This window comes from Acyrthosiphon pisum, chromosome A2, assembly GCF_005508785.2.
Source record: "Acyrthosiphon pisum isolate AL4f chromosome A2, pea_aphid_22Mar2018_4r6ur, whole genome shotgun sequence".
Lineage (NCBI taxonomy): Eukaryota > Metazoa > Arthropoda > Insecta > Hemiptera > Aphididae > Acyrthosiphon > Acyrthosiphon pisum.
Genome location: NC_042495.1, coordinates 87633157 through 87653711, shown reverse-complemented (window position 1 = coordinate 87653711; position 20555 = coordinate 87633157). Strand labels below are relative to the sequence as shown.

Genomic DNA, 20555 nt, shown 5'->3' with positions numbered 1-20555 from the left:
CAAACACAGAATGATAAAAGTTGTCTCCGCACAAATCAGTTTTTGGTATGTTGTACATATGTAAGACGGAGACAACACATGCGAGTGTAGCGTCCTCTTAATAAAACATTTATTCAAATTTTGATTTTTGGCATTTTTAAATAAACTTGGGTAATATTTTTAAATTCTTACTTTTTATCGTACTACTTAAGGAATGTTGTGCAACTCAGGAATTGAAATTTTCACATTAACATTTAAAAAAAATACTATACAAAATTATGTACCTTACAAGTACACAATTTTAATAGAATACACTTAATTTAAGGAATTCGGGTATGGAAGAAAAAAATGTGTTTGGAGGGCAGCAACACATTTTATTATGAGCCAATAATCATATCATTATAACAAACGAAAATAAGGCGGATAAAATACATGTATGACAAAAAAAAAACTAATAAATTCACAAAATGTTGATAAAACATTAAAAATTATATATAAAAAAAAAAAACCATAATTGTTTCAATATAAATATTTAAATTTAAATCAAGTGAACATAGAAGTAACATAAAATTAATTCATGAACAATGAAGTCGGTATGCTAAATTTATGTCCTAAGATTGTGCCAAACTTAAATAAAAAAAAAAGGTAATAGATGCGGCCAATAATAAATCACTAAAAAAAAAATATTTAAATAAAAAAAGGTAAAATATATCTTAATATTCATGTACACATACAAAATATATGTACACATATTTTCATGGAATATGATGAGATAATAGTAATTAAATTGGTATTTAGCTTTTATTGACATACACTAACAAATAGTGATTGATCAAGATTAAAAAGCAACTATGTTCAAATATTGTTTAACAGACCAAAAAGGTAAATAATTAAGTGCCTGGTAATGTTTAGACTTCTTATTTACATGGCGTAACACTGACTTATTAATTACAATAATAATTTTTTTTTCTTTTTAAGAAATCAAATTTTACAAAAAAAAAATAATTATAATTTGTTTAAAATAAGGGAAAACTATGCAAATACTAATATTTTTAATAGTGTATCTTAACACTATGAACAGGTGGCAACATTTGATTCGTTAATGTTAAAAAAAAAATCATAATAAAAAATTCTACGCATTTGTTTTGAATCATACACAGTGTGTAAGAAGTCCGCCATTTATCACTCGACCAAAACCTTTGGTTTTTCCCAAGGAAATATGTCACGACCAAAATGTCCATATGTGCTTGTCTTTTGGTAGATTGGGTTTCGTAGATTTAAATCCCTGGAAAATGAAAACATTATATTTAATCACTAAATTACTATAGTCTATAATTTAGTTTTGGGTTGGTGAAAATTAAGAAGTCTAGTGATGTTTACACAAATTAATTTTTTTTAAACTTAATAAAAAGTGAAGAAAAAGTGTGTAATAACTTTTAATTTTTTGTTATTGGTGCATATTAACTTAACTTAACTGAGTTAAAATAAATCATTAACTTGCCCATCCTTGTATAGGTATAATATAGGATAGTTGATGTATTGATAACAGATTGTCTTTAATTTAGTTATTTACACAAAATAAATAAATATTCATGAAATATATGCATATGTGAATATAATAATTATAATATTATAATGCATCATTTTGCAAGCTCGACATTTTTTTATTTTTTTTGGCAAGGGCTATAATAATATTCCATATGTTCAATTATTCAGTGTGCAGTACAACAATTTTGATATTTTAGACACTGATTTGAGTTAATATTATATCAACAAATTATAATTTTATTTTCTACCACATATGAACCTGCCTATTGATTTAATACTTTGAATACTTTTAATTTACTAACCTTACTATTCTTCCTGGTCTTAAATCAAAATTACTGTTTACAATTTTCAACAATTCTTTTTGAGTTTTAGTAGACGTGCCATAGTGGAAAAGTGTAATTGATATTGGCTCAGCTACTCCAATAGCATAAGATACCTTATTACAATAAAAAATAATAACTCAGTATCAATCACAATACATAACACTTTATTAATACATACTTGTACAAGGCAACGTTTGCAAAGCCCAGATTTTACTAAAGACTTAGCAACCCAACGAGCAGCATATGCGGCGGATCTGTCAACTTTAGTGAAGTCTTTGCCAGAGAATGCACCACCTCCGTGAGCTCCCCAACCACCATAAGTATCAACAATAATTTTTCGTCCCGTCAAGCCAGCATCGCACTAAAAAACAAATCATAAATAACTCAGTGGTTGTAGATCTATAAAACCATATTATAAAATTTACTTGAGGACCACCCATTACGAATTGGCCGCATGGATTGATGTGGAAAACGGTTCTGTCATCAAGATACTGAGAAGGGATCACTGTCTTAACAACTTTAGACATAACTTCTTGCCGTAAGTCTTCTAGGGAAATCTTTTCAGAATGTTGCACAGATATTACAACTGTATGAACTCTTTGTGGAATGCAAGCACCGCCAACCAAACAGTATTCACATGTTACCTATAGACATAAATTTTCTATATTAATTTATTTGAATAATATTGAAAACACAAATTTAAAATAGAAAAAAAAAATTGACTTTAAATTCATTATAGCTCCTAACCATTGTCGCAAGGCTCTACTCAAAAAGTAGTAAGTAATAAGTCTTGGATAAAACAAGTTTAATAAATTATATCATCATGATGACACACGTTACACAGGACTACGCTATGAACCAAATGCGGCCACAGAGTTTAAAGAGATTCATGCACATGCGACGAAACTGCGATCAGCCTAGTAGTAACACGAACTATGATAGTGTTCAAGAAACACACCATAAAAATCTGATAAGATGACTGAATAATGGAAAATAAAATATAATACAATATTACTATAAACTTTCCATTCTAAATGTGTATTGATTAATAAGATAATAGATAGCGTTGCGTCTCATGTGTACTAGTAACGTACTCCTGCCCACCCCCAGCCCACAGTGTCAACTCCTCTGTAGTTAGGTTGAGTTAGTTCATGACCATAGTATAGTTATAAAATGCTCGAAAGCTATGAAATATTACGAGTTATCAAGACTTTTAAAACTAAATTGATGTGTGAAACACATATTGTTATATAATTCACCTGTGTTTTAGTGTCAGGGCGTGCCCACCAAAGTACTCCATTTCTTCGGAGTTCGGCTACTTTTTCATTAAGCTTGTGAGCAAGTACCACTGTTAAAGGCATACATTCTTCTGTTTCATCTGTAGCATAGCCAAACATGAGGCCCTGCAATTCACAAACAATGTTATTAATTGACTCAATAAATAATTTTAATGGAAAAGCTAATGCAAATTCGTAACATTGTTAACAAAACTATAGAACTCAACAGGCGACACCAAATTAATGTTTTGTTATTATATAAACAATTCTACATTGCTAAATTTTAAATATTTCAAATTGATCACTCTATACTCTGTTCAGGATAAGAATGTCCAAATTCGCGGATGAACACTGAACTGCTGGTGGTGATCTTAATTCTTAGGTAAGGTTAATAAATACAAGAATATAATATATACTAGTTTATTTTCGTCCATACTATTTCCAAAGAATAGTGATAACTGCCGACAACCCAGTAATCTGTATTCATGCGCGAATTTGGACATTCTTATCCTAAACAGAGTATAAAATATGTTATAATTAAAATATATGTATTTAATTAATTTTAAAATGTTATTATAAAATTATGTAAAATAGCAATTGGAAATTAACAAAGTATATTATATTGTATTATTATCGATACTCAACTACAGTATTACATACAATATACAACAACAAAACAAAATGTTCCCAAATAGATTAAATATAGTAGATTAAGCATTTCTCTACTTAATTCATGTCTACTGGTACCACTTGAAATGTCGATTAATAAGATTATAAACAGTTAATCGAAAATAATGTGATATATAAAAATAATTAGACTTTTATAGTAGTCAAGTTGTATTTATTAACCGTTATATACAAATTAGTTCAATCTAACTAACCTAATGAAGTAAAAGTTGTACATTTATCATTGAATTATAATATTTGATTAAATGTATAAAGAAAATCAAAAGATTTAATTAAATTTAACACGTTCAATGCGGACGATATCTGTGTGTACTTAAGTGTGACGCTGAAAAAAATTGGAGTTTAAAAAAAAAATTCCTAAAAATTAAAATATCATTGTACGGTTTGCACTTGTTTATAAAAAAATGCCTATAGAAGACGCTGATGAAAAACAAAACATTTAATCGTAACACTGACCAAATTATAGTGCATTTAATAACAAGGGGAATGACGCCAATTGGCGTCACTCAGCATATGTGAACTATGTAAAATGACGCCATTTGACGTCATCCGCAGTAAACGTGTTAAGTTAGTAATAGTTACTATACTCTATTCAGAATATGACGACACCAGATGGCCACGTTCAAAACCGGTTTTGCTGCATAAATCTGGTGCGCTCTTATTCTGAACAGACTATAATTATTAGTATGACAGCCCTAACTAACATCATAATGGACTAAACAAAATATTATTAAATATACATTAGACCAAATTATGTTAGATATAAAACACATCATTCTATCATGCATATAAAATCAAGTCTCATGCAAGGTTATTTACATTAAAACTATGAAAAATGAAATGGCAGGTGAATATAAAGTTGTACATTTTACCAAAACCGTGACATGTATTATTTTTAGTTTATCAATCCGCTAGCCAAATTTTGTAATATTGTAATGCATATTATAATAATTTGATAAATTTATAATATTTTTTTATTCATGCTAAAATCACTTTTCCACTAGTCTTTTAATGAGTCAGCAAAAATTTTGATTATCGTTTAACGCACAAATTTTTAACGTTATGTCTAGACATAATTTATTGCCCAATCATCTTACAATCATATACACACTATGTATTTTCGCTTGCCTCAGAATTTATTTTAACATATAAATTTTTTTTTTTCAATTGGTCATATTACTCAAATATATATATGCCTATTTCATATTGAGTAATCAGAAAAGAAAACACGACAAGTTACTAATAAACTAATTAATATTTTTCTAAAACTCTAAAAGTTTTTTTTCTGTTTTTAAAAAACATACCTGATCACCTGCACCAACCTCCTCAGCAGTCCTGTTGATATGTACACCAGCAGCAATATTCGGAGATTGTTGGTCAATAGCAAGCATCACCGAACATGTCTTGTAATCAAAACCTGGCAACCCGACAGCGGGACAACACACAACACATAGCAACAATCAGCAACTTAATTGCAGTTTTATTTATATTAAACAAAACATTGTTTATTTAATCTAATAGTACTAAATATAAACTTTAAAAAAAAAAAAATCTAAACTATTATTTAGAACAAGTATCAATAAATTTGCTTTACATTAATTACTAGTCCATTATAACCACAATTAAAGATAGTAACAAACCATAATAAAGTGACCCCCAGAATTTCCTTCTTATCATAAAAACTTTTTTTTATAGCAGAACCGAACATCGGCGCTCCAGACATTTAAATATTGAATCATACTTTTGAATAAAATGTTTTATAATTTATGCCTTCATACTTAATTTTTATGCTATGAGCTAGTGGCGCAACTAGGGCTGAAATGTTGGGGGAGGCTGTAGCCCTCACCTGACATTACATGAAAAGTAACAACCCCCATATATGTTCACTTAAAAATATAAAAAAATCATACAGACAAAATCAATCATTTATTAACTCAGATATTTAATTATACCTTATTTTTTAATATTTATATTATAATTTTCAAACATTAACAATAATATATTTTGCTTAATATCTTTATATTATATATTATTCCCGAAATATAATATTACATTTCCTAATAATATTTTAACGATATGTAAAAAGTTATTATTATAATCATTAATAATTTTTAGAAGTAAATTTTACAAGTTATACTTAATATAGGTAGATACAATATTTAAAAGGTTATAAAATAAAAATATTTCAAATGGCCGATACATCAAACAAAATAAATCATTAAACAAATAATTAATGAATGTAGGTACCTAATCAGTAATTTTTTAAATGAACTATCAACATATGTTGTTTCACATCGTGAAATGAAACAAAAGAATATCATTGTTAATTTTTGAATATTATTTATTATATATTAATTGTTTTAATGAAAAGTATACCTATATTATATAAGTATAATATTATATTTGTAATTAAATATTAATAATGTAATAATTACACTAATTAGGTTTTAAAAATGCCATGTGGTTGTCAGTAATATTGTAGTCTGGAGGTTATTTTTCCTAGGGTCGGGGATTTTTATTCTGCTATCACCAATCACAATGTTCAGTGCATAGGTGCATACTGTAAAATTATGTGTAATAATCTTACCAAATACAAAATAATTTATATCATACTAACATAAATTGTTTCCTTAAAACAAATACAAGCATATAGCTTATGATATTTACCATATTTACCATGGGCAATACAAAAAAAAAATTAAATTAAAATTAAAAAAATTAAATAATTAGGTACATTTTTTCCAAAAAAAAACAAGAAATAGTTTAATTTTTAAAGATATGGTTATATTTAAGGAAAGAATTGATAATTTATTTTGAGGGGGCTATTACAAGTTTTTTTTTTTTTTTTTGGGGGGGGGGGGGCTAAGCCCCTCTAGTTACGCTTATTCTATGAGAATATCATTAATAATAAAAGAAACTATGAGCCTGATTAAATTGTTTCTTATCATAGTTCAATGGGCAACCATTCTATCTTTAATCGTGATTATAACTAAACAAGTGAAATTTTACATAAATTATAAACTTCTTATATTGATTTTAATAGGAGGTAGCTACAGTATCCTAAACTCACTTAAATATTACTATTCAGAAACAGTAAATGTCTAAGTAATTATTAAGTATAGACATTGTAGATATGACAATAAGTTTTCAGTATTTGTTTATAAGTCCAAAACCACCCACACACACTCACAACAACACACTTTCTAATCTTGTAGGAAATACAATAAATTGATTATACCAAATAACCAAATGGTAAAAACATATGTTTATGTATAGAAAAATGAGATACACTATTGTTCATTATACCTCCCACAAATTCATAGGTACAGTACACTGTTGAATTTCATTGATCAATAGTTGAACAATCAACAATGATCTTAGCTAATAAGTTTTTTTTTTTCATGCAATAAGCAGATAATGTTTATTTTATTTTTTATATGGACCCCTGTTTCTTATTTTTACATGCAAGAATAAAAAACATTATTGTTAAAGGCAGTATACATATTAGTTATTAATAATTAATGCAACCCAATTGAATTTAAAACATTTTTCATTCATATCCACCAACATTAAAATATATTACTTTCATACTCTTATTATTCAGGAACATACATTGAAACTAATATTTATTAACTTGGAAAAGAAACAATAATTTTAGCATTGTTGTATGTAATAAAAGCGCATATTAACATTAAAGCCTATTTTATAAAGAAATTTAATGGAATTTAATTTAATTTACTTAACATATCTATTATGTATATTATGACCAACTTGTTGATACATAAGCACTAATATACACAAAAACCACTTACCTCACATAATATCAAAAAGTTTAAAATAAAAAGCAATGTGATGGAAACCTTTTATATTATCAATTATAATGTTGAATTGCATAAATTCCAATGATATGATAAAATCCCAAAAATACAAAAGCTGATCTCGTAAAATATGACAATCACAAAATTTTTTGCCACTCATTTTACCCCCAAAAACCAATGTTTTGTAGATACCCTACCTGATCCCCAGCCCCAATTGCATCTTCAATTTTGTTAACGTGTACACCATCCGCAATATTAGATGACTGTTCATCAACTGAGACGAGAACATTGCATGTCTTGTAGTCAAACCCTGTTGGTGGTATATGCATATTTATATGACTTAAGCTATAATCATGGGACTTAGACCTAACTGAATTTTATTTTATGATGTAAATAGAATGTTTGTATTTGTGGTATAGGATAAGCAGCCACCTTACCTTAATTACAAAATACATGAACATGTAAAGCTCATAAAAATTATCATATTGAAATCAAACAAGAAGCAAGTAAACATAATTTATAGTAAGAGCAGGCAATATAAAAATAAATTCAGGAATATCACAATGAAACTTAGGTATTATAGAACATTAACAGTGTTATATAATTTTAACCTAATCTTTTCTAAATAATAAACCCAGCAAAATGTATATTTTATTTTAATTAAATAAATAAATGTAACTACAAAGCTGTCTTTGGGTATAATCTAATATACACATTAATTTCAAATGATAGCAAAACCATATGTAATCTTAGTAAAGCATAAACAACCAAAATAACAATTAATTTAAAAATAAAAATGTAATTATGTAAAATAAAACTTAGTATTTTGTCATAATAAGACAATTCAAATAGTGCAAAAATTAATTTTGTTCTTTATAAATCTATATTATTTACAAATAGATATTAAACAATAAGATGGAAGTTATGAGATACCCTGTGGTACTTATGTGTTATCTCGACTACCCAAATATTTCCAAGACTACCTGTTTCCTAACCTGATTCTGTTTAAAAATGTACATTCCCGCGTTGTAATCTGTATCATCGTAATTGACAATTTAATTTTGTTTTCGATGTACAATTTACTATCCACGTATCTTGCCATCAGACCAGGTATTTATGTCGTCAGTCAGTCGACAGCCATCCTTATTACGTCCGTCAGTTATTATTTACTGTATAGTACATACGCGCTACGACTAGCCAACATGAATTTTTTTAATTTGCCATCTTCAGAAAAGGAAGCTGTGCAATTTCTTCAAGAACGCGGAGTGTTGCCAAGTGTACGGATTTGTCAAAACAATCACTTGGCAAAGTTATATTTTGGAAAAGAAATATTTTGGAAATGCAATGTTAAGAGATGCCAAAAAAAGGTAAATGTACGTAATAGTAATTGGTTTGCAAAATCACGAATATCGTTTACGATTTCCGTACAATTTAAATATGGGTGGTCTCACAAAATGACGAGTGCGAAATGGTACGAGCAACAATTAGGTTTAAGCTTAAATACAGTTATTGACTGGAATAATTACTTACGCGAAGTATGTGCAATGGCTGTTGAAAATAAACCACAAACAAAAATAGGTGGACCGGGGAAAATCGTCGAGATCGATGAAAGTCTATTTTTGAAAAGAAAAAACCACATTGGCAGGGTACTTCCCGAACAGTGGATATTTGGAGGAATTTGTCGAGAGACAAAAGAGTCATTTTTAATAAGTGCCAGATAGAAAAACAGGAACTCTGCTTTTGGCGATCCAAAATAACATTGAACAAGGTACCACGATATATTCAGATTGTTGGCATGCTTATAACACCGAATTATTAAAATCATCAGACTTCGATCACTATACCGTAAATCACAGTTATAATTTTGTTGACCCAACCACAGGGGCACACACACAAACAATTGAACGCCTATGGGGATTGGCAAAGTGGCGAAACAAAAAACAGAGGGGAACAGCTCGTCATCATTTAGATTCTTATCTTACTGAATTTGTTTGGCGACAAAACATTGGAGACGATACACCATTCGATCAAATTCTAATGGATTTTAAAACATACTTCCCTCCACAAAAAAATTATTAATTACCATACATATTATATTATATTTTTACCAGATTTTTTTTAAGTACTTATACATTATTTTGTAATAATTTTTTATAACCAAGCATAATATTTTTACCAGATTTTTTTTAAGTATACATTATTTTATAATAATTTTTATAACCGTAAACAATTTTTATTATTATAACATATTACCTATGTCCTATATTGTTTATTATAACTTTATTATAACTTGTGGTAACTAAATTGTGGTAGTCGAGATAACATCGTTGATGATAATAGGTAGTCTTGGAAATATTTTAGTAGTCGATATAACATGGTTGTGCATCCAAGGTAGTCGAGATAACGCATAAGTACCGATACCCTTTACAGCACAAATAATTTATAAGTTAATGTGGCATTTAAAATGTTATCAATAAATAAATAGTTGAATATGATTTAAGGATTTAAAGTTCTTTAAATACCTATAATTAAATACTATTTTTACAAGTTACTACAAGTTAAATTTGCTTATAAATATTAATCATAACATTTTAATTAACAACCTATTCAAATAAAATGAATACTTTCCGGATTACTTATCTACATTGAAATTGAAATACATTTATTATCTAATTGTATAATTTTATTCAAACTTGTTTAGTAATCGTACAATTTGTAATCCTGCCCTATTGACTTTGTAATTGATTAGTCACATTTAATGATAAATAATACCATTAATTTGGCACCTATCGGTCCCATTAAAAAATATACTTGTTATAAATAAAATTGGTTAAATTTAATTTTCAGAAAAAATTCCCAGAAGGTTGTTTCTAAAAAAATTATACTTAAGATATTAGTAAACATAAAGTACCTTTTGATGAATCATCGTAGCCTATATGTTTAATTGTGTCTCGAACTACTCTTTGATAATCAACATTGGCTTTGGATGTTATTTCTCCACAGAGTAAAACCATTCCAGTTTTGGTAACAGTTTCTAAAAAAAAAATTATGTTAAAGTTTAAATATAAAATAAATTAAATTATAATTAACATTTTGTATGAGTATAAAATGAGCTAAAAATAGAAGTTATATTTTATACTATTATTTATTTCTTAGATAATAGTTAATAAGTTTTTCATTTTATACATTATATTAAATTAAGTACAAATATAACTGCCTAGGTAGTAGATAGTATCAACTATCAAACATTTGGTACATATTCTGATAAAATACATAAAAATATTCTCCTGATGGGTTTAAGTTATTAATATCAATAATATACATTATTAATAGATGATTAAATTATGAAATTGTATATCAAAAGAATAAATAATGTCTATAATATTTTTCCAAGCGATATAAACCTCCAACTTTATATTTGTACAAATTTTCGATTTTAGCAATAAATTTTTTTGTGGAATTTGAAAAATTCGTATTTTATAGGTTATGGCATGTCTATAAATATTCCATATCAAATATAACCTTAAAAAACTTACGGTAATGATAAAAAGTCGTAGGTCTAATATAATATTATTTTAATGTAAATACTGATACAAAACATTAATGCGGTAAAAACGTGATAAAAAAAAATTAAAATAATAATAAAACTCACCGCAAGCCACTTTTGCGTCGGGATCTTGTTCCAGATGTGCGTCTAAAATAGCATCACTGATCTGATCACACATTTTGTCTAGAAGAAAAAACGATATAGTATTATATATTAAGATACATTTTTCGTTCAGCAGGAATCTTCCGGAACATGAAATTAACGATCTTAAGGGACGAACCAATTTCAGACGCTATTTACTTCGTACGGTATTATGATTTCGGTGGTCCACCGTTACCTCTTATCACCGGGAGTTTTTTCCCGAGAAATATGAATAACCGATGCAGACCGGTTGTCAATGATTAACATACATGAAATATGCACCGATAATAAATATTGAACGGCTGACGGATGTGGGGGCATCATTATATTGCAAACGGGGAAAAGTTCAAATTGGCTATCGGAAACGACGCAATACAGTCGGGCAATGACGATTGTACGCCTCGGAAATACAAAACACGTGTTCAGCGAATGTATGTAAAATAATTTTAAATAGGTAGGGAAAAAACTTTGTTCAAAACTTAAAAACCGCACTTACCTACGCAGCCCAACGAGCAGGAGTGTGCAAGTGATCAATGATCATAGTGTTAGGTTTATTATATCGATCGTCTTACCTGGGTGTCCTTCTCCAACGGATTCGGAAGTGAACAGGAACATCTCACCGTCCGGGCTCTCTGGCGGAAGTCCTCCGTTTCCGTGTCCGTTGGCGAACCCATTGGTGTGCGCGTATTTCTTTTCTTCAGGCATGACGATTTTGACTGAGGTAGTGTGAGTCGTTGTAGTTCTGCGCTACTGGTGCTGTCGGGCGTTTGATCTGGCTGCTGCGGCGTTTTCCGTTACGAAAAATTTGACGTCTGCTGGAACGCAAAAAAAAAAGGAACGTTAATCGTTATAACTGTCGGCAACTACTAAACACGATGATAAAATGATTGATATTAAAATAATGACGGAAATAAAAACAATAAATAATGGATAATAAAACTGTTAATGAGAGTAAATAAAATAACTACGGACGGCAGCGGTTCGTGTTGATAGCAGGTATGCTGATTCTGTCGCTGCTATTGCTAAGGCGGCACGGCCCTGTAAGCTTCGATCGGCTTGTACGGCTGCCAAGTGCGGAAAGAACGATTCGTCCAGAGATGGCCGATACGGAACGGCACAAAACGCGCCGGAACAGTGTTGCCAACGGGGGCGCGTCACCGTGCCGATTACCGGCGAACGGAACGCCTATCCACCCCCACCGAAACACACATCGCATTGCCACTACCGCTAGACAACCGCCGCGTGACCAACGGTAGCGGCGGCGGCGCACACGTGCGGACGGCGGCAACCGATTACACAAAATTTAAAATAAAATAACAAAAAGCACAATGTGTTCGTCTCATACTTTATATTAATAATATTATCCACTTGTACACACTTATATTGTTATGTTAATATATTATATTGTGTATACATAAATTAATAATATATATGATATCTGTATAGATTATGTTTATATAATTTATAAATCATTATGTAGATCGTTATCGTTTATAGTCACAATACGTGGATTTCTACTATTCCATTGTGGTCCCGGGGATACGGCTCGGCGGCGGCCGGATGCGTATTTTTAGGCACGTGTTTGTACGTTTCCGGGTTTATTTTTGTGTAGGTTTTCAGGACGGCGCTATTATTATAACGACAATAAGACAATAATAAAAATAACGCACGTAAATCGTTTTATCTCCTATTGTCGTACAGTCCGCCTAAAGTATTGTATTACCCGGCGATCATTATAATGAATCATTATATTGTACCCCAGACGTAATACTGCGTCAGGTATAATTTTATCGCTACTCCGTCAGGTGGTCGCCGATAAAATATGGAAAATACGCAATTATGCGATATAGCAGTCACTATTTTTTACTAATGTTTAGTGGACCCCGAGTCCCGACACAATGTATTGTCAGAAATTTGAAGCGTGTATTACGGATTTGAGAAGTGTGAACTAATAAATAAGATTTCTGACTATATAGGTATTATTTTATTATATTATAATATTATATATATTATACTTATTTCATTATATTAACATTTTTCGAATTTGAAGAAAGAAAATCTTTTATAAAAATAAAAAATAAATTGTTTTCAATTTCTGTTTAACAAATTTGAAATTGATTTTTACTTTGAATTATGAATAGTGAACACTAACGGCATTATTGTAAATTCATGAAGGAGATTCTTCGTCGTATATTATTTTTGAAATGTTATCCATGTATAATGTACATTATACCATGGTGGCATGGTATATATTAATATATATACAAAATAATACAATAATATTAACTACCAATAAATCTCAACTCACAATAAGATAGGTTCCAGAATTTCAACTGATCCATTTCGTTTACCCAAAAAAATGTGCTATATCCCACAGTACAAAGGTAAAAGAAGTTTTAAAAACGCCGTTATTAAGTGTTGAATGATTACGAAGTATAGAAACCTTCAATCATAGGCGTGTTTACGGGAGGGGCTTGGTGGGCACTGGCCCGGGGGGCAGACTGTGCCTCCAACAAAATCATGCCAGGATAAAAAAAAATCGTTTGTACCCTGCAGGACATATAGATTTTGATTAATTGTAATTTTTTTAGTTACGCATTTATTAGTTAGTGATTATATGATCATTATAATATTATGTTCATCAATTTTTTTATAGCTACAAAACATGCAATGGTACTGTTGTGCCCATTTACCAGGTCTTGCGCTGTGATATCACAGATTAAATACTATTTTATCTAACCAGTGATAATATTGTTTTATTAGCTGAAAATATCCAATTACCGATTATCATTTCAAAAATGTGTTTAGATATTTTACGACTTGTTAAAATTATTTAAATTTTGTCAGAAACTCAAATTATTTATTACTGATTAGTTAATAGGTAGTTTTACAATTTGTATGTTGTTTACCTTTTATAATGTATGGGAAAAAAGTATTTTTATTGTTTTGACAATGGTTATACTTTTTGATCATAATTAAAAAATATTCCTACCATTGTGAATTTTCTAACAAAAAAAATGAACGTTTCTTCATGTCTCAAAAAAAAAAATAGGTCTAACAATTTAAAAATTTGTTGTGCCCCTACAGCCCACCAAAGTCTGAACACGCCTATGCTTTCAATTATTTCTGTGGTATGATTTTACTCTCTTAAATTTATAAATTACATTTTACATTATATCGTGTAATATATAAATTTTAATTACATTTTTTTTCCTGTGTAATTTGTATGCATGTAGGTAGGTATCTTAGCTGCTAAACCGCCTTCGGCGAGAGATTTATAATTATTAATTAATATCATACTCTAATATTTTGAGAACTAGGGGAAGGTCATCGTTATTACCAGAAACTATTGAAAAATACACTTCTCTTGTTCTACAGTAACCTATTCTATATATTATAAACATAATCTTTCCAATCTGGACAATCATCCAGCTATTATAAAATGCCTTTCTGCTGACAATAAAAGGCATGATTAGGTTTATCCACTATACTTTATTACAACAACTACAGAGGTATGAAGGTGTTATCCAGGAAGCAAATGTAAGCAAGTCTATACGTATAAGAAATCAATTAATATATCAATTACATTTTAAATTATATATTGTACATAAAATAAAGTACTTAGAAAAATAAATATAGGTTCGTAGTTACCAAACAATAATGTGTAATTTTATAAAAAAAAATAATTGATGATATTTTGTTTTAAATTATAGTTATGTGGTCATGTGGAAGTAGTGCAAAGGAGGGTTGGGGGCTTGGCCTTCCACATCAATGTATCATAGGGTCCAAGTGATGCTCAGGCAACACCTTAAATATGCGGGTTTTTAATTTATAGTCGCAAATTGACTAAATTTTTTGGGGGGACTCAAACCCCCCTCCTCACAGGCCATTTCCACAGTATGCTTAATACCACAGAATATAAAAATTAGTACTAATTAGTAATTACTAGATTTTGAACTGGGGGGACTTGAACGACATTTGGGGGGACTGAGTCCCTCCCAAGTCTCCCTCTATTTGCGCCAATGGTGGGTATTGATAGAAGAAAACAGGGGCGCCATTTCAGTTTTTTTTTAAGGTGTGTAAACAATTAAAGAGGCCAATTTTTTCCCACCTCCAGGCCAATCATTAAAAAAACGTTTCTAGTGTTTTCAGTTTTTCATTACAGATTCATTACAGTATCAAAAACATACTTAATAAAAACATATTTTTATAGTTAACACATTACATTTTACCGTTCATACATTCTGTGTATATACTGTATAGTGTATAGTAAAGATATTTTTAGATAGAATAGATGCATATTATTATTATTATGTCTTTTGTCTATCAGTAACCAGGGGCGGACTGGCCCAGGGTGCTATACACCAAGAAGCACCCCGGGCCCCCGTTTGTATTTATGATCCGGGCCCCCGATTACCACAGTCGGTATACGGTATAATACAAAATAAAAATAAAATAACATATTTCAACATCTCTATTCTCTACAAATAAACAACATGTTATTCTTAATTTTTTTTTTATATTTACTCACAAAACTAAGGGCTCTTTCCTAATTTAGGTAGGTTTAAAAAAATATTACGGGCCCCTAATTAATTTTGCACCCCGGGCCAAAAATAGCCAGTCCACCCCTGTCAGTAGCCACTTACCATTTACACATATTTGTGTGTGCCAGTGGATAAGTGATACCGATATCAATTTATCAATTATCAAATTAAAGAACACAATATTATAATATTATTTATGATTATCAGTGAATAGCTTCGGTGCATGCACAATTAAAGATTGGCAAACTGAAGGCCATCTGGCCATAGTATTAATTAGGCCTAGGCCAATTGTGGACAACAAAATTACAGGGTTATTTAGGCACACCCTGCCCCCCCCCCAAATGGCGCCCCTGGAAGAAAATAGAAAATTTTATAGGTCGGTATAACAGTATTATGAGGGGTATGTCACCAACAATTATTTGAGCAACACCATTTTTTTTATGATACACGCCACTGACAATAATGTAAATACAATGTGTAGTACAAATTTTTTTGAAAAATAGTTGCTGCGATACAGATATTGATTTCCAAGACTCGAAAACTTGCTCCGGGCAAGGTTAAGTTTTAAGTTATTAAAACTACGTGCCACATCAATTAATACAGCCACGGTTATCTTTAGTCTTTACAGTTATGCAAAACAAAATATGGAATATGAAAGATATTATTTACATGAGTGATTTCGATATCTTACTGCGGAAAGGCCGTGCCGTAGCCTGTAGTGGTGTACAAGCGAAAGTTTTGAAGAAAAAATGGAGACTGATTTAAACTTAAATTTTTTTACTGCAGAAGTACAATAAAACATTTTTAATCCAAACCCCATTAGACCGGATTTCGCTTAATCCGGACAGCCGTTTAATCACACACAGACGTGTAGTTTGAGCCACAGACATAAATATGAAAACGAGTTCCATGAATTTCCCACAAATGCATAATAATGTATGATTGCGATTATTTGATTTATTTCTACAAAATAGTAAATACCAATATTACCAATACATATTGTATTATTGTTATTCATGTTGTCCAATGTTTTTGTAGGTACCTGGTACATCTATTGAAATCACTACATAAAAATACTGGAGTGCTGACTGCCGAGAGACTGCAGACAAATTTTAATTACCTATGTCCTATAGAATAAACTCTCCCGAGAGATATTTCATAATAATACGTCGTTGGCTTTTCTTGTTTGCTTTTTCATCGGACATGCGGGCTTGAGTGTTTTTAGTTTTATAATCATTTTGATTTATGATTCAAGTTTGTTTTGACTTTTAACAAATCAATTTTCTCGATATAAACCATTAACGACGCAGAGTTCAATATAAGTACTACCCATCAGACCTGCACGGTACGATAATAATGTAAACACGGGGTAGAAATTCGCTAGACTAAACTGGTTTAAAATTATCCCACATTATCCCACACCGGGATAATGAACCATGTAAATGATATGGTCCAAACATCCCGGAGCATTATTTTTCACACCGGCTAAGTCTAGCGAATTTCTAGCGGATCAGTTAGTTAGTCCAGACCTCCGATCCACCAAAGATAATATTATATTATATTCGATATATTAGACTCTGTCAACTATACACACGTTTATGTCTTATAAGTTATGACTTATGATGACTTATTTGAACAGACTATAGGAATGTACAATTTAATACAATTTAATGTATTTTACCAGCTAATATGTATTAATTTATAGATAGGTACTCAAGTATACCTCAAGTAAGTAAATGCTATTAAGTAATTGTATCATATGCATTGGCGCAAATAGGGGGGGGGGGAACTTAGTCCCCCAAATGTCGGTCAAGTCCCCCCAGTTTAAAATCTAGTAATTAGTACTAATTTTTATATTCTGTGGTACTAAGCAATATGGCCTATATGGGAGGGGGGCTTGAGTCCCCAAAAATTTAGTCAATTTGTGCCTATGATCATATTATTATGTATAAATGTATAATAATTAATAGTTTATGAATCTATAGTTGCCGTGCAGGGTTCTTAATTAATAAATAAAAAAAAGATTTTATGTAGGTATAATATGTTTTATTTGTTGGTATAGTAAATAGTCTTATTTCGTGGAAGCTATTTAAAAGATTGGCTTAAATGAATTATAATTTTAACATATTCGGAAATCAGAATTTTTTTATGTTGGTAGGTAGGTACATCGTACATGTTCAGATGTAAGACTATAGAATAGTACAACTATTTTTGTTATTTAGATTTTTTATCAGAAAATAAATTATAATAAGTAAGTAACTGTACATATTATGGCTATACCTATAGTTATACAATATACGATTTAAACATTTAAAAAACAATCATCCAACAATTTAATTAGTTTAATAGTCTATTAAAATGTGCTTATAATAAGTACTATAATAGGTATTAGGTATTAGTTGTTACTAAATAAATCAGAATAAATACAAATTATCATCAAATAGCAGCCATGAGCCAGGTAACGGGACCTCTTTCACCTATTATCTTAATTATATACCGAAAAAACACGTGGATTTGAGCATTACGATAATATCCTTATACACTTCTATAACATTTACATATACGATAAAACACTTGATCTAAAATCGACATGGGTCATCATATCTTCGCGGGTTGTTGACCCGGAAACCCTCCTCATTTCAATACGTCATGGTCAATGTAGCTACTTAATAACACCCACGTACTTTAAATGAATATATTATATACCTAATACAATTTGTTTTAATTATTATTTTTTCGAAAAAAATTAAGAATTGCATAAAAATACAGGGTGCATCTTATGTATCGTCGTGCATGAGGCGTGCAGGTTTTAATTATTAATAATATTATGAATCAACAACAATATGAAAAATGAAATAACTATCTTGTATGGGAAATTTTTACAGATTTTAATAATTCTGAGTACGCGGTTATGTACAAACAGCAAAACCAATTTAATTGTTTTAAATGGTAACAAGTAACTTTTACTACTACACAATTACACAAACTATTACTTTTTATGTACCTATGTAAAATGTTCATAAAAATATAGATTTACCGTTTTAGTTTATAAAAATAAATACAATTGTATTAAACTCTGATGGTTAAACAAATTGAATCTATTTTTTTAAAATCTAATATTATCGATATAATATAATCATAAAAAACCGTATACAATGACATAATTGTCACATACTGTATAATAAATAATTTTCAAAAAATGGTTGCTGCGGTAGGTAAACTCGTATTTATTATTTTTTTTTTATTATTATTATTATTATTCGCTTCTTACTATTAAAACATGGCGTTAACAATAATTTTCATATATAAAAAATATAATGCGTGTGTTTTCTACGAAAACCCTATTGGCGTGTTTAGTCTAAATCAATTTTTCGAGAATCATCAGTATATTATATTATAATATTGAATTTATACTCTACACACAAAACGTAATCTAACGGTTATTGACACTGAATTATCGTACAGTTATTATTATGATGATTTTTTATTTTTAGTTTTAGTTTTTGCATAGTAAAATCCAATAACTGAGTAGGTATGTATATACTTACTATTTATGGTGCATTTTTTAGTGCAATCGGAACCAATATATGTTGCCATGACAATTTACAACTGTGTGTTAATTAGGTACATTAAAATATGAAAATATATGTATGTACATGCTGCAAATTTTCATTACCTATATTTACATAATATCATATTATCTTCGTATAGGTATAAATTATAATAATAAGGCTGAGAGTCGTTCATAAGAATCAATTAAAAACTTCAAAATTAACAATCATATTTGATATTTTCGATCTGACTGGAGAACAACCTCTTGCTCAACTTCTTATATAATCAAGGAAGATCTAATAAGTCTAGTAAAGGATATTTTTAAAATTAAAATATACACAATTTTTTTCTAGTATACTAATAAATTGTATATAATAAGACAAGGGCGCCCATAGGAAAATTCTTAAGGGGGGACAACATTTTAATTTATCAATCCATTTATAAAACAAATTAAAAGTATTTTATTGAATTTCTATTTAATTAATAATATAGATTCAACACGTCATAAAACATTAATTATATTAAATTTATTAAAACATTAGTTTTCAAATAAAAATGTACAATTTGATGTGGCTGATGAAAGTTGGAATGCACGATTTCTTGTAACAGTATTTGCTTCTGAACTAATAGATAACTTTTCAAGAACAGTTTTAATTTCAATGAAATTTTTATCAAATAGCCGTATACATTTGTACTTTTCTGACCAACGTGTCTCACAAAATAATGGAATATTTGGAATAAGTTTTCTTCTCAAAATACTCTCTCTAAAAAACTTAATTATTTCTTTTACAGTACCAATAGTATTTCTGATTTCAGGAATTGAATTTTGATTGTTAACTACTAAATTAAGCTTATGTGAAGCACAATGAAAATAACAAGCAGTTGGATATATTTTTCGTATAATTGTCTGTACACCATTTACTTTACCACTCATGGTTGAACAACCATCAAAACCTTGGCCAACAAGTTTCAACATATTTAAACCATATTAGATTCTGAGCGGAGCGAGGGAGCTATTGTTTTTACAATGGTGTTTATTTTTTTTTATTTTTTCTTTTTCTTTTTATATCCTGTATACAAAATTTCTTCCAGAAGGAGTGTTTCGATTTCAACATATAATACCTTATCTTTTAGAAAAT

The 20555-nt window shown here is 29.6% G+C and overlaps 1 protein-coding gene across 4 annotated transcripts; it reads right to left on the bottom strand.

Moving 5' to 3' along the window:
• Window positions 1-332: 332 nt before the first annotated feature.
• On the bottom strand, window positions 333-12452 carry LOC100164058 (S-adenosylmethionine synthase). Of its 4 annotated transcripts, none has more exons than XM_001946674.4 (10): window positions 12293-12452; window positions 11893-12132; window positions 11285-11362; window positions 10544-10666; window positions 5119-5231; window positions 3110-3253; window positions 2276-2494; window positions 2029-2211; window positions 1830-1963; window positions 333-1264 (listed from the first exon to the last, which is right to left on the bottom strand). In XM_001946674.4, exons 2-10 carry the CDS (start codon window positions 12023-12025, stop codon window positions 1162-1164), a joined length of 1230 nt encoding a protein of 409 aa, XP_001946709.1. In that variant the 5' UTR covers window positions 12026-12132; window positions 12293-12452; the 3' UTR covers window positions 333-1161. The 4 variants fall into 4 exon arrangements, 3 of the variants coding, with proteins under 3 accessions (XP_001946709.1, XP_003243609.1, XP_008181649.1); XM_003243561.2 differs by lacking the exon at window positions 5119-5231 and adding an exon at window positions 7830-7942 and having other exon boundaries at window positions 12293-12451; XM_008183427.3 differs by lacking the exon at window positions 5119-5231 and adding an exon at window positions 7830-7942 and having other exon boundaries at window positions 11893-12135; window positions 12293-12429.
• Between the last annotated feature and the right edge of the window lie 8103 nt (window positions 12453-20555).